Raw genomic sequence first — 15,900 nt, forward strand, 5'->3', positions numbered from 1 at the left:
TTTTTTTTTTTCCCTTCTGGATAGATGCCTAGGAATGGGACTGCAGGATCAAATGGGAGGTCTAGCTTGGGTTCTTTGAGGGTTCTCCATACTTCCTTCCAAAAAGGTTGTATTAGTTTACAGTCTCACCAGCAGTGTAAAAGTGTTCCCTTCTCTCCACATCCCTGCCAGCATCTGCAGTTTTAAGATTTTGTGATGTGGGCCATTCTCGCTGGGGTTAGATGGTATCTCAGGGTGGGTTTGCTTTGCATTTCTCTAATAATTAAGGATGATGATTTTTTCATGTTTACTAGCCATTCGTCTGTCTTCTTTGAAAGTTCTCTTCATCTCTCTTCCCCATTGATATATGGGGCTATTGGCTTTTTTCTTGTAGATTGACATTCTCTATGAATCCTAGTTATTAACCTTTTGTCTGATTCAAAATATGCAAATATCCTTTCTCATTGTGTAGGTTGTCTATTTGTTTTTGGTTGTGGTCTCCTTAGCTGTACAGAAGCTTTTCAGTTTAATTAAGTCCCTTCACATTTGTTTATTTTGGTGGTTATTGCAATTGCCATGGCAGTGTTCTTCATAAAGTCTTTCCCCAGGCTGATATCTTCCAGTGTTTTTCCTATGCTTTCTTTGAGGATTTCTATCGTTACATGCCTTAAATTTAAGTCCTTTATCCATCTTGAACCAATTTTTGTGAGTGGAGAGATGCTGGTCCAGTTCCAGTATTTTGCATGTGGATATCCAGTTCTCCCAGCACCTTTTATTGAATAGGAAGTCTTTCCCCCAATGTATGTTCTTGTTTGGTTTATCGAAGATCAGGTAGTTGTAAGTTGTTAGTTTCATTTCCTGGTTTTCTATTCGATTCCAAATGTCTACGTCTCTATTTTTGTTCCTGTACCATGCTATCTTGACCACTCTAGCCTTGTAGTACAGCCTTAAATCTGGTATGCGGATGCCCCCGGCTTTATTTTTATTACTAAGAACTGCCTTAGCTATACGGGTTTTTTTTTCTGTTTCCATACAAAATGCAGAATCCTTTTTTCCAAGTTTTGAAAGTACAGTGTTGGTACTATTAGGGATGGCGTTGAATCAGAAAATTGCTTTGGGAAGTATAGACATTTTAACAATGTTGATTCTTCCCAGCCATGAGCATGGTATATTCATCCATTTGTTAATATCCTCTGCCATTTCCTTTCTTAGGGTTTCATAATTTTCTTTATAGAGGTCCTTCACTTCTTTTGTTAGGTATATTCCTAGGTATTTCATTTTCTGTGACCCTATGGTGAAGAGAGTTGTGTCCTTAATTAGCCTCTCATTTTGGCTGTTATTGGAGTATATAAAGGCTACTGACTTATGGACATTGATCTTATATCCCAAGACATTACTGTATTTTTTCAGGACTTCCAGGAGTCTCGTGGTTGAGTCTTTGGGGTTCTCTAAGTATAAGATCGTATCATCAGCAAAGAGGGAGAGTTTGACCTCCCCTACTCCCATTTGGATGCCCTTTATTTCCTTGTCTTGCCTAATTGTATTGCTAGAACTTCCAGCACTATGTTGAATAGTAATGGCGACAGAGGACAACCTTGTCTGGTTCCACTTCTAAGTGGAAAAGCTTTCAGTTTAGCTCCATTTAGTAAGATATTAGCTGTGGGTTTGTCATAGACAGCTTTGATCACTTTAGGAAATGTGCCTCCTATGCCTAAACTCTTCAGTGTGCTAATTGGAAAAGGATGCTGGATTTTATCGAATGCTTCTTCATCTATCGAGAGGATCATGTGGTCTTTGTTTTTGCTTCTGTGGATATGGTGAATAATATTTATGGACTTGTGTATATTAAACCAGCCTCGCATCCCTGGGATGAAACCTACTTGGTCAAATAATATGACTTTTTTGATGATAAGCCGTAATCTATTGGCTAGGATTTTATTGAGAACTTTTGCATCTATATTCACTAGTGAAATAGGACTGAAGTTCTTGTTTTTAGTTGGGTCTTTTCCTGGTTTTGGTATTAGGGTGATGTTTGCTTCATGGAACGTGTTGGGGAAGATTCTTCCTCCTCAATTTTTTGGAATAATTTCTGCAGTACGGGAATAAGCTCTTCCTCAAAGGTTTGATAGAATTCTGGTGTGAAGCTATCCGGACCAGGGCATTTTTTTTGTTGAGATATTTTTAATTGTTTCTTTGATCTCAGTGCTTGAAATTGGTCTGTTCAGGAGATCTATTTCTTTCAGGCTAAGTCTAGGGAGAGGGTGTGATTCCAAATATTGATCCATTTCCTTCACATTGTAAAAGTCCTTTTGACTTTTAAGTTTTCACTTGACACCATTTCGGTCATTCTTCATGACCTCAACTGCATTTTGCCAAAGGGCCAAACGCGATTTCCATTTGCAGGGGGATAAGGTCTCTTATCACAGGGACAATGGTATCTTGCAGAGTTATTTTAAGAAGTAGAGACTACCTGTTAAGTTCTGGGTATAAAGCCTGGTATGTAATATTCAGTAACTTATTTTATTATTGCTGGATGACACATTAACAATAAGTACCAGAATCTGAATCTGAATGTAGGATGATTCAAAAGGCCACAAACCTAACTCTCTGTAATGACTTCCTACACCAGAAAATGTGTAATTCACCATTTGGCAATTGTGCCAAGAGCCCTTCTGATTATATTTCCTACTACACTTTTTATAAAATTCTGAATGTCTTTAAGCAAATGAATCTCCTGGTTATTCTAATGTTCTATCACTGCTTTAAAAATGTAGAATTCTTTTGTTTTTAATCTCTTTTTACCCCTCTGAGGCATGTCTCTGTAATATTCTTAGTATTTCACAGTTATAAAAATAAGCAAAACCCATTACTCTTAATAAAAAGTGACAGACTCCTAGTTTTAATGTTATAGTAGAAGCCAGTCTAAGGGGATATTGACATGTGGTACCTAACCCAATGCAGAGAGAAAAACTATACTAGTCTTTGATAAAATGACATTCTTTAAAAAAAATCACATTGGATTAAAAATCCAATCACTTTAAGAGTGGTATGCTAAAAAAGTAAATACAATGTCATCATTAAATTCAAAAGGATGGAATTGATACTGCATTACGCCCCTCATGCCAGCCTGTCTGTCATCAACACAGCATCCTCTCTTGCCTCCCGTCCATACTCCCCTCTTATGGGGAGAATCCCAGGGTGCATTTCCCAGAACCCCCTATCTCGGAGAAGTCTGGGTCAGGTTCTGCTATTGTGAGGCCTTTGTACAAGATCCAGAAGTTCTAACAGGAGGAGAAACACTCTTTTCCCATGGCAGACAGTAGGTAAGAGGTTTGTGGGAGCTTCTGGATGGGCTCCTGGGTACACCTGTCTCTGTGCTGTGGGCAAGTGGGAGGAACTCAGGCAGAACATCATCCCTGGCTTATGCTCCCAGCCCTCCCAGGGGTCCTATAAGCTTCTGGCTCCCCTTCTCCACAGTGGACTTTGAGTATCTCAAGTGTTTTCTATAACTGATGTGCTTTAGAAAGTTTTCATTTTGCAATTTTCAGTACCTCTGCCAGGCCAAGAATCTACTTGTGTGTCACAGGTTGCCACATACCATTTTTATTTTTTATTAAAGAGCTTTGATGTTTATTTCCCATCTGAACCCTACAAAGTAGATGTGGCAGGTAGGGATGACTTTATTAGTAAATGGAAATATAGAGAAGGTTAAAATTAGGAGCAGAATTTAGACTGTCATGCTATACCCTCCCCGTTTGGTCTAATAATCTTTGCGTGAGCCCATTATCACTCATTTAGTTAACACCATTTCATAAAACACTAAGTGCACATTAGCAGCATTAGAAAGTAAGAAAATAACTAAGTGTATAGTCCATTAAGCAAAGGAAAATACCATTATATTATCATTAATCTGTGAAACTGTGTACATACTTCCATAGAGCTTGAAAGGTGCAGGTAGAATGTAATGTTCCATTAAGTTACGCAGTGAGACATGGAGAATTCAAAAAGTATAAAAATTATGTTTCTCTGAGTAACATTAACATGCCCCATTGCACAGATCATAACATACACATTAATTTAAAGTCAGGATTGTATTTCACCATATGTGTCATTAGCTGTTGCAAATCAAGGTGCCAGGGGCATTTAATCTTAGGGGATACCCCTTTCCTGTTAGTACCTCCCAGGAAATGTGAAACGAATATTCACATGAGGATTTTCTGACATAGACACAATCAGGTTTGTAAAGATCCAAAGTATGGCAGTTCATTTTAGAAGTGCCTTTCCCCCTTGTGAGTTGGTTTTGACATCTGGGAGGTGTTTTCAAGGTAACGTTGATCTGTGTTTATATCAGTATTACTGAAATGGTCTGGTAGAGTTTCCCACACTATTTATCAATGACAATGAGATCATAATGATCAGGTATCATTTATTATAAATAATCATCAATCGGTTAGTAATCATTTCGACCCTGGATTCTATCTAATTAGTTAGAAACATTTGCTGTTTTGCACCTGAATTCATGGTTTTCCTTTGTGATTTTTATCTTGCCCTATGGGAGCTAAAAATTGCAAATGCCAATCTAGCCTAGAGCCCTACTGGAGTGAAGGATTCAGCCTCCATCTTCTGGCAGCATGGTAGAAGAGACAAATGTTCTGGGCAAGGAGAATCATGAGAATAACAACTGAGGAAAACCTACCCCTTCAGCCAATATAGTATGTACCATTATTGGGAGAGACGGGACACCCAAGCTTTCATTTTCACTTCTTAGGTTTTGGTTAATTTGTGCCTATAAGGGACTTAGAAACATCACATTATTTGCATAGATTTGAATTGAACGGGTTTTCTTTTTTTTTAAAATAAACTGTTTAGTCATGCTTATATCAAAAGAAACATGGTTATTATACTTACCATCTTTAGGTTATGAAGGTTTGAATATTGGTTTTATTTTTAAAGCAAGCGTTAGGCTACCACTTGTTTAGTACACTATTGTAAACCCTAAAGAATAATTACAACTTTGAAAAATATATCACCCTTCTGTCACTAGCAGCATAGCATGGCGATTAAGAGCAAGGAATAACAAACTACCACCCAGGGGCCAACTCTAGCTCTCTTCCTGTTTTCATAAATGAAGTTTTATTGGAACACAGCCATGCCCATTTATGTAATGTCTGTGGCTGCTTTCCCACCACAACAGCAGAGTTGAGCATTTGTTTTTGTTTTGTTTTTTTTTTTTGAGATGGAGCCTCAAGCTATCCCCCTGGGTAGAGTGCCATGGCATCATGCTCACAGCAACCTCCAACTCCTGGGCTCAAGCGAGTCTCCTGCCTCAGCCTCCCAAGTAGCTGGGACCACAGGTGCCCGCCACAACGCCTGGCCATTTTTTGGTTGCAGCCATCATTGTTGTTTGGCGGCCCCGGGCTGGGGATTTGAACCTGCCACCTTAGGTGTATGTGGCTGGAACCTTAGCCGCTTGAGCCACAGGCACCGAGCCAGAGTTGAGTATTTGTGACAAAAATCATTTAGCATGCAAAGCTAGAAATAATGACCCTCTGGCCCTTTACAGATAAGGTTTGTGGACTCCTGGTTAAGAGCTTGTTTCTGACTCTGCCACCTCTGACCTTTGTGACCTTGTACATACCTCAGTCACCTCATCTGTAAAATGGGCTAATGCAACTATGCTTATGGGGCTGTTATGATGAATAATGACTTAACATCTATAAAATCCTTTAACCAATCCCTGGCATATAGTTATGCTATAAAGGGGTTTTGTTAAATTACAATACAATAGCTCCCTTTTTGAAAACTCACAAGTAGGCATTTGTGAGAGAGAAGGCCAAAGGAAGGCCTGTAGTTTGTGGCTACAGGATTAGGCAAGGTTAACTTTGCAAAGTTAACTAATTCCAATGTAATTGCACCTTGACCTTTGCCCTTAGTCTTAGAGAACTCAGTGGGCTAAAGTCACTGGGCTGGATCTAACAGACCTTTTGAAATTATTTCCAGCCTATAATCACTGCTTCACCCCTCTTCCACCCTCAGCTATTTGTACTAATTGGCTTAGTCTAGAATCACAAAACATACAAATCAATAGAAATTAGTTTTGTAACTGATGAACAATGTTTTGAAGTAGGAAATGGCAAAATACTGGCATGAGAAAGGTGTGTACAAAAATGGTCCTGAAAGAGCTCACCAATAAACAAAAGCAAAGAAGAGGCAAAGTTTGCCAACATTTTTTAGAGAGGCAGGACAATGTTTTGGGCCGTGTTGTCACTGGTGATGAAACATGAGTTTACCAGTACAACCCTGAAAGCATCAAAGCACACAATGGATCATCAATGGTGTTGTGGAAATGATTAGGAAGGGTGGAGATCAGACTTCACTGCTGGTAGTAGACAAAGAGATGGACAACATATATAAACTGGAGCTTTGAAGACCATCTTACTGAAGGGGAAAGGCCAGAACCTACTTCACATGAGACACTGGGCTAATCGCGCAGTTGTGTCATTCTCCAACAAGGAGATTATGGGAAACTTGCTTACTATCATGGAGTCAGAAGAAACTAGCAATTCTGCTGGACATCTTTTGGCTCCTTGTCTGGCATTCTATTCTAGTTTATTTTAAACACGTACGTGCGTGTGTGTGCATGTTGGTACATATTGCTGCACAACCAAGCTCATTATTTTATACCTTTCCTGGTTGTGGTAGTGGAGAAATTTTACAGTTTACAATAGATACATCATGAAGAATGGAACATGTATGATATCTTACAAATGAAACTAGCACATATATTTAATAAACTGCAACTTATATTTAAAAAATACATAAAAAGGGGCACTGCTGGCATACTATAGCTCTTTCAGGAACTTGAACTCATTAATTTTGCCATCAGCTAACCCACAGCTATAGAGGTTAGTAAGCAATAATAGATGGTGGTTGTTGAAAGCTGCTGAGTTTTTGGAGTCTTTGTTATGCAGCATTATCCTAACAATAGTTGACTGACATAGCTTTTCTGCATTTCATTCAAGATAGATCCTGATAGGGGTTGATGTTCTGACAAACAATACAATGAGATGTGCCTTTTTACAACTGGAGGAGAACAGATACAAGTTGCCTACCATGTGCTTCCACTTATGACCACTTCCCAATAATGCCGGCCACTATCAATAAACACATTTCCAGCTACTCCATAGCTCCCTTGGCTGGTAAAGCGTTCAGGTGTGTGACTCTTTTTGGAAGATGACTCATCACGTTCCACTGTCAAGTTATCGTGGGACACCTTCAGTTTTCGATGAGCAGATTTGGGGTCCAGTTTAAATGGTTGGCCTGGAAACAAGTTTGCGAAACAAAAAGAGAAAGATGAGGACTGTTTATTTTAACACAACCAACAGCATATTTTCATAAGTAGATTTAAAAGGCAGGAAGAAGCCAGCCCTCTTATCACAAAGAGCTCTCTTATATTTTAACAGTACCTAAAACTTTAATAAACTACTTTAAAAGTCATTTGCTTGCATACTTTCCATGATATTCAAAATATAATAGGGAGCAGCAACTCTAAAGTGTAGTAGGCATCAAGAGCAATGTGTAGGTACCCACCGTGGAAAGCCTCACAAGACCATGCTGGGCAGCCCGCTTAGACAGCCAGCACCTCTCGTGGCTTCGTACACTCATACAGACTTCATATACTGAGTGATAATTAAGGATGAACATACTTTATTCTCCATCGTCCATGAACATTTTGAGAGAACTCACCTTAGGGACTTGAAGATGTTCATAGTATCCTCAGCATCTCGCACAGCACCCCAAACACACTGAGTGCCAAACTTTTTTTTTTTTTTTGAAGGAACAAATACATGCTCAAATGCAAATTAGAAACAGCTGATCTCAGTGTGCATAGGTATTGTGCCCTTTGTTGTATGGTTATAAAGAAATCTGTCATCATGTTTTGAGTTTGTCTTTGTGATAACTCATTACTGAAATTAAATATTCCCATTTTAAAAGTGAAGAAACACAAAATGCAGTGTGGGATCCAGAACTGGATCTTGGGATGGGAAAAGACCATTAGTGAAAAACTGGAATTTGAATAAAGGCTGGGGTTTAGTTAAAAGTAACTTTCTTAGTTGTGACAAAGGTACCAGGGTTACATGACAAGTTAACATTATGGTAAACTGGGAGGAGGGTATATAGTACTCTTATTACTCCAAAATTTAAAAAAAGTTTAATTAAAAAAATATGACGAAACTAGCCACAAAGCCAAGTGGCATAGCCTTAGTCTTCTCATCCTTAATCCAGTGCTTTCTTTATACTTGTTTTGCTGTTCCTCTAAGATATCCTCTATAATGCACTGGGAAATCAGGGAAATGGTTTAATTGAAGGTTCCTCCTGAAAAGCAGTTAACTGTTTCTGGTGACTGGCTGGCAAGCCCACCACACAGCGCCATATTGTACACTCCATTTGCTTTCTCTTGGGAGGTCTTATGTAAAGAAAGAAGAGAGGGCAAAAAGAAAATGGGCAGAAACAGGGGGACAGTGATACCTCAAGGTACATTTATAGGCCACATCATTCTTGGGGTGGGGGACTATCCTGTGTGTTGTAGGATATTTTGCAGCATCTCTGGTCTGTACTGACTAGAAGCTAGTAGCATCTACCTTAGTTGTGACAACCCCAAATCTTTTTAGATATTGCTAAATGTACCCCAAGGGGGAGAACTGTCCCTAATTGAGAATTACAGGCCCAGATGGTTCTGTGGAGTAAAAGAATGTCTTAATAGTTCTTAATCTGGTATTCTGCTATGGAAAACAATCCTACCTGCCATTTACAGAGCCTCTAATAAGTTAAGTTTTATTTATTTATTTGAGACACAGTCTCACTATGTCACCCTTGGTAGAGTACTGTGGTGTCACAGCTCACAGCAACCTCCAACTCTTAGGCTCAAGTGATTCTCTTGCCTCAGCCTCCCAAGTAGCTGGGAATATAGGCACCTGCCACAATGCCCAGCTATTTTTTTGTTGCAATTGTCATTGTTGTTATAACTGGCCTGGGCTGGGCTCGAACACGCCAGCTTTGGTGTATGTGGATGGCTGATGCCCTACTCACTGAGCTATGGGCGCTGAGCCATGTGTTAGGTTTTATGTATACATATTCCATTGCTCACTAGAACCCCTCCAGGATTATTTATTTAAGAAATGAGAAGATGGAAGCATAGATCAATAGTCTCATGGGTCTGAAGGAGTGGAGGCAGTTTTGAAACCCAGGGGTAATCTGATGCTAATTCCAATAGCCCACACAGAGGCTATACTTACTTTTTGAGGCTGTCAGTGATGCCTGAGACAGAGAAAAGGAAAAGAAAGGAGGGTAGAGTCCGTCAAAAGGAAAGCAGATGAGACATGACAGCTCTGCTGAGTTCACAGCACTTACTGTTTGTCTTCAACTTCCCAGGCTCGCTGCTGCGGCTGCCTGCCTGGTTGATGGCCTTGACCATGAAGATATACTTGGTGCCACTCTGCAGACCGTGTACTGTGTAATGGTTCTGCTTGATGTTGGGCACGATCATCCAGCTATCAGCTGAGTTACACAGACCTGCAAAGCCAACCAGACAAGGTGCAGTTCTTTGGCAAAACCATGGGGCAAGATTTGCATAATTTTAGGTTGCATAATTTTAGTTTATTTGAACTGTTAAAGTGGGAAAGTGGAGTGCTTTCTCATGGCAGTCATTTATGAGGAACCGTCTTCACTAACAGATGTGGCAGATTGCATTTCTGCCTCCAATTCTTCATCCTGCCCTGTAGCCAGGCCTAAGCAACTTTGCAGGTACTCTGTCTAAAGAAGTGGGATATATTTCTTGTGACCGTGCCTTGAAGTTGGTCATGTGACTTTTTGGGCCACTAGGCTAAAAATGACAATGTGCCAGTTGTTTGAGTACACATTACAAGGGCTTGAAGGTTTCTGTGGACCTTCTGTCTCTGTCATTGCCATGGGAAAAACATTCCTAGAATAGTCTGCTCATCTCAAGCAGATGACACATAGGGAACAGTTTTACCACCCAGCCAATGCAAGAGCCAGCTGAGTAGAGATCAGCCAGCCCCAACCAGCCCATCACAGGGAAGCTAAGAAAAACAATTGCCTGGCTCGTTTTCAAGCCTGTACTAGTTTGGCTATAGTAACAGATAGGGGAAGTATATTCTGGAGAGAACCCTGGAGCAGCAGCTGCAAGGCCCAGTGCAGATCTTGAGAAAACATGGGCAGGGATTTCTGACCAGCTACATCCCTATGATGGCTGGTGCCAGAGTGGAGTGGGGCTGCAGCTCTGGCTGTACTCTGCAGGATGTGGGTTGAGGAGCAGGCTGAGGATTTATGATGCTTGGAAGAACTTGAGGGGGGAAAAGGAAGCCCATTTTGTTTTGCAGCTGACTGATGCTGAAAACATCTCTTTGGTATCAGATCCAAATCTCTTCTCTCCTTTTTCCACCCATCAATCTCCACACCAATAGAACCTTTTTCCAGCCCCCTGGTGACGAGGCTGTCATGAAGTTTCCTGACTCTTGAATGTCCTTTTCCAGTCCCTGGGAGGCCGCTACACCCCTCCACTTCCTGAGGGACTCCAGACTTACCTCCCCACTCCTTCCCTCTCAGTTGATTTGCAAGTCAAAGGGTAGTTCCTTTGATCTTGAGGCAACTTATACCTTCCCAGAGTCTTAAGAAATACTTCCTTAATCTTTTTGTGGTCTCACCTTTTAAAGAATATAATAAAACCTGTCTGTAGAAAGAAATTCACAAATACATATACATATGAACTTAATACTTGCATAGCATTTTAAGACATTCACAGACAGCCATTCCCTCCCTACCCCAGGCTATCTTTGAATCCTAGGAATACTTTCTTCAGCTTCTGAGTAAACAATTCTGCAAGATATTCTCATAGTTGAGAAAAAATTAGAAGTATCTTGTAATTCACCTCATAGGATTTGCAACTTGAGTGCATGGTATTTCCATATACACTTCAGTGAATCTTTAAAAATACATACGTATATGTGTGTGTGTGTGTGTGTGTGTATTTGGCCTTGTAAATGTTCTCTTGCCTCTCTTTTTTTTTTTTTTTTTTGGCTGGGGCTGGGTTTGAACCTGCCACCTCTGGTAGATGGGGCTGGTGCCCTACTCCTTTGAGCCACAGGCGCTGCCCTTCTGTTGCCTCTTTTCATTTCCACCTGTGAACGTGTTTCACCAGAGCACTGCCAGATTTGAAAAAGCCAAGCGAAAGCAAGGAAACAATTTGAGACTCATGACCAGGCATGGTGGCACATGCCTGTAGTCCCAGCTACGTGAGAGGCAGAGGCAGGAGAACTGCTGAGCCTAGGGGTTTCAGGTTGCAGTGAGCTATGACGATGTCGCTGTACTCTGGCATGGGTGATAGAGCAAGACTCTCGTCTCAAAAAAAAAGAAAAAAAGAAAAAAGTTGAGACTCATAGAAAAGTCTGTGAGCACATGTTTGTTTATATTTTGGGATTCAGCAGAGCAACCCCATACAGGCACCAACCATTGTGCCTCCCCCAATTTTCTCTAACTCTTAACCCTCCATTCTCCTACCGATTCTCATTTGCATAAGATCCAGGAAAACATCCACAAGTAGTTTATATCCTACTATATATTCCTTTCCATCCATCCTCATCTTACTATTTCCCTTCGATTGAGCTATAATAAACTCTGTACTTCTGGATAGTGCCACAGCCAACTATTAGATTTTTGTTTTTTGAGACAGAGTCTCACTTTGTTGCTCTCAGTAGAGTGCTGTAGCGTCATTGCTCACAGCAACCTCCAACTCTTCAGCTCAAGTGATTTTCTTGCTCAGCCTCCCTAGTAGCTGGATCTTGTGGCCCAAGTGCTGGCCACAACACCCAGCTATTTTTAGAAATGGGGTCTTGCTCTGGCTCATGCTGGTCTAGGACCCATGAGCTCAGGCAATCTGCCCGCTTTGGCCTCCCAAGTGCTAGGATTATAGGTGTTAGCCACTGCGCCCAGCTCAAATAGTAGATTTTGATCCTATCAAAGAAGGGTCATTTTGAACTCTGAGCTCTTGGCCCCAAGAGGCCAATAACTCTCTTTAGGTATTTAATAAGTTTATTACCATAGGAAAAAATGTGAAAAAAAAAAGCACCTGTGGCTCAAGGAGTAGGGTGCTGGCCGCATATACTGGAGGTGGTGGGTTCAAACCCGGCCCTGGCCAAAAAAAAAAAAAAAAAAAAAGTAGCTTTTCTATCGACTAGGATAATCTACTCATTCTTTTTATCTTTGTCAACAGCAGTTAGGCACAAATGAAAACAATAACCGCATTCAGTAGATTAAAATGAGAATCCCATCAATTTCACTGCTTTTACACTGTTCCTGTTTAATTGCATATGTTACAATAAAATGACTATTGTGGTCGAAGAAAGCAAATGTAAAAATGTTTCAATAAACTTTAGATCACTATACAGCCACAAAGCTGTGTTTAATATGGTGGGGGAATGTTTTCAGCAACTATCATAAAGCAGATGTCTGAAATTGCTGCAAACTGTAACTTGGCGTACGATCCAAAGTCTTAACAAAGATTTAATGTTTCAGAAACCATTTCCAAACAAAAAGGGACTCTGACTATCCTGATTATTTTGAAGAGGTCACTAATTTCTTCCTTGAATATTGAAAGAACAAAATGTTTATGTAGTAGTAAAATTTTATTGGTTAGCTTTACACCAGGACCATCTACATTCGTGAATACTAACTATTACTATTTGGGCTTACCTTTATGTTGTTGTTATTATTGCCAGGATAATAATTGAGAAGTTGATTAAAAATGCCAAGCAAGCGACATTGACAATTTTCTTTTGGGGGCTGGAGTAAGTGGGGTGACTTGGAGCGCACCATTATTGTGTTACTGGTGTTGGTCTCACGCCAGCACCATCTAACTTTTTGCATATGGTTTTGAGCACCAAGTTTGCTTAAGTAAGACTTCTCGGCCTTGATACCCCACTGTGTTAGGACTGTTGACCAGGTTTTATTCATCTCTTTATGAAACACCCACACAACCATCCTGACTGAAACTTGTCTCCAAACTCATTTTTAATCATCTTTGAGGGTATTCCAACATTCACCTCTTCCAAACTCAGCTTGAAGTATTAAAACAACAATGGAAATTGGAAGATAATTAGTACAGAATGAAATGTAACTGAGCTTTTCAATTTTGTACATTTTTTTCATTCACAATGGGTCAAGAAGCATCTCCCTACGTAATGTGGCTCATTATAAGATCTTAATTACATCTGGGATTTCAGAGCCTTGTATGACAACTGTCACCTTGCTGCAAAACATCATGTGTAAAAACATCACACACTGTGGACAGTTTGGAGAGGATGCACACTGGCTTCTAACATCCTTTATTCTCTTCCAAGTGAACATTCCTTTTCCCTTCTCTATAAAAATAGCTATGTTTAATAACTTTCATGAATTTACAATGACTAAAATAAATACAGATAACTACTTTGCCATTAAGGCTTAAAAAATGCAGCTTTTGATTTTTGCTAATAATAAAAACAGGCTGCTGGGCAAAGGCTCAAATGTAAGATTTTAAATGAGACACTAAAAGTCGTTTTGGAAAAAAATGGAAAACAGTGTAAAGTTAAATGTATAGTTATTAATCAATTAACATCTAAGGTCAACACTATTAACAAAAATGAAAAATGAAAATTCGCTATCAATTTTGCTTTTGAATGTATGCATTTCATTAGTCAGAATCATTTTCTAAGATTAAAAAAGTTCCATAGATATTATCTGATTCTCTTTCATGAAAGCCAGTTAAAGGCAATTTATTATGACAAATGAAGGGACCATGACCTAGACACAGTAAAAGATTTCCTAGTGGTATAAGGAGCTACAGCCAGGTTTTGACTGTTACATCTTCTCATTTTCAGTAGATTTTACCATTAGATAGTATCATTCATTACAACATTTGCAAAGGCTACTCCTCCAAATACTAGGGCAGATTATTTAACAATATTCAAGAAAGCCCTTTCATGTAAAGATTGTGTGAAAAGCTATCATGCAGCTAATCCTAGAAAATTACACAACTGACCTTTATCATATGGCATAAAATATCAGCCTTTCTTTTAAAATGCAATGATCAGTGAGTACAGTCTATATTTTTGTAAGAGTAATAACTTGGTTTTTATTTTATTTTGGATTAATGTAAGGGTACATATGATTAGGTTATATTGTTTGCATTTGCTAGGATAAGTCCTAGTTACATTTGAGTCCTTCACCCCGGAGCTGTGCCAAATACTCCTACATTATATGCCTTAGGTAGATGCTTACTGAATCCCTTCCCCCCACTTAACTTTAATTGTTTTGCCTCTTGTGTGGGACTGTAGTTGTTCAGCTGTTAGTTTCAAATTAGTATTGAGTACACAGGATGCTTGTTTTTCCATTCTTTTTTTTTGAGACAGAGCCTCAAGCTGTCCCCCTGGGTAGAGTGCTGTGGCATTACAGCTCACAGCAATCTCCAACTCCTGGGCTCAAGTGAGTCTCCTGCCTCCACCTCCCAAGTAGCTGGGACCACAGGCGCCCACCACGACGCCCGGCTATTTTTTTTTTTTGGTTGCAGCCATCATTGTTGTTTGGCGGGTCCGGGCTGGATTCGAACCCGCCACCTTAGGTGTACGTGGCTGGTACCTTAGCTGGTTGAGCTACAGGCGCTGAGCCTGTTTTTCCATTCTTGAGATATTTTACTAAGGAATATATTCTTCCGCTCCATCCAGGTAAATGCAAAAGATGCAAAGTCTCCATCTTTCCTTATGGCTGAATGGCATTTCATGGTATATACATACCACAGTTTATTAATCCATTCATGGGTTGATGGGCACTTGGATTTTTTCCACATCTTTGTGACTGTGAATTGAGCTGCTATAAATGTTTGAGTACAAATGTCCTTATGATAAAATGATTTTTTTTCTTCTGGGAAGATACCTAGTAATGGGATTGTGGGATCAAATGGGAAGTCTACTTTTAGCTCTTTGAGGATTCTTCATACTTTCCAAAAAGGCTGTTATTAATTTACATAATATTAGTTTACGTAGTTTCCCTGGCAAACACAAGGCTCAGGCCTTTAGTCAAGAGTTATCTCTAGATAATTAAAACATCTTTTCTTACAGGTGAGAAAACATTACCTAATTTGCCCAAGATTGCAGAGCTAGTGAGGTCTAAAGTTGGATTTGAATCCAGGTCTCCTTTAGTCACTAGGAATATGTATAATACTTAATAATTTCAAAATGATTGCATGTCATTTAGCTTTTTATCTAAATTTAAAGATTGATCTTGTAGGCATCAGGGCTTTACTATGGAGGTTTAATGGGTATAAAGAAATGAATAAATCCTGATATAGACAACCTGACAAGAGTATCTGAGTTTGGTCCAGACCAGTAGTTTCACTGTTTCCCATGCCATCTCTCTGGCATCTGTGCATTAAATCAGGTTGGCTCATAATCTTCAGTAAGTCATTTGGTTGAATGTCTTTAGGCATGGACTTCTTATATCATATTCTATTTATGTGTCATGTTTCAGCATTAGTTTCTATGGAAATCAAGTCAGTCATAATTTAGCCAACTGAGAATTCCTAAGTTTCAAGTAATTAATGTTGTCCTTTCATTTTGGGGAGACCCTAGTATGGCGTTCAAGGTTCTGAAGTGGATTGCCTTCTGGCACAATTCCTTCATCTTGCCCATAGCCATACTCTTTTGCCATGTGACTCTGTGGGCCCTCTCTTGCTTTGGTAAATGGCATGTCAGCTAATATGACACAGGTGGGGGTTGGAAAAGCATATGCGTAATTAGGCCTCCCCTTACAACAGGCATCCTCAAACTATGGCCCCCAGGCCACATGCAGCCCACCGAGGACATTTATCCC

At 39.8% G+C, this 15,900-nt stretch overlaps 1 protein-coding gene across 5 annotated transcripts in view; it reads right to left on the reverse strand.

Annotated features, from left to right (window-relative positions):
* MID1 (midline 1) overlaps nucleotides 1–15,900 on the reverse strand; it is a 365,744-nt gene that overhangs the window by 2,859 nt on the left and 346,985 nt on the right. For all 5 annotated transcript variants that reach the window (XM_003793047.2, XM_003793045.2, XM_012807174.1 and 2 more), the window contains exons 8-9: nucleotides 9,391–9,552; nucleotides 7,092–7,299 (exon numbers count right to left, since the gene is read on the reverse strand). In XM_003793047.2, the coding sequence (XP_003793095.1) occupies nucleotides 7,092–7,299; nucleotides 9,391–9,552 (370 nt within the window). The remainder of the gene's footprint in view (nucleotides 1–7,091; nucleotides 7,300–9,390; nucleotides 9,553–15,900) is intronic.

Source organism: Otolemur garnettii, unplaced genomic scaffold, assembly GCF_000181295.1.
Source record: "Otolemur garnettii isolate 467f Iridium unplaced genomic scaffold, OtoGar3 scaffold00065, whole genome shotgun sequence".
NCBI lineage: Eukaryota > Metazoa > Chordata > Mammalia > Primates > Galagidae > Otolemur > Otolemur garnettii.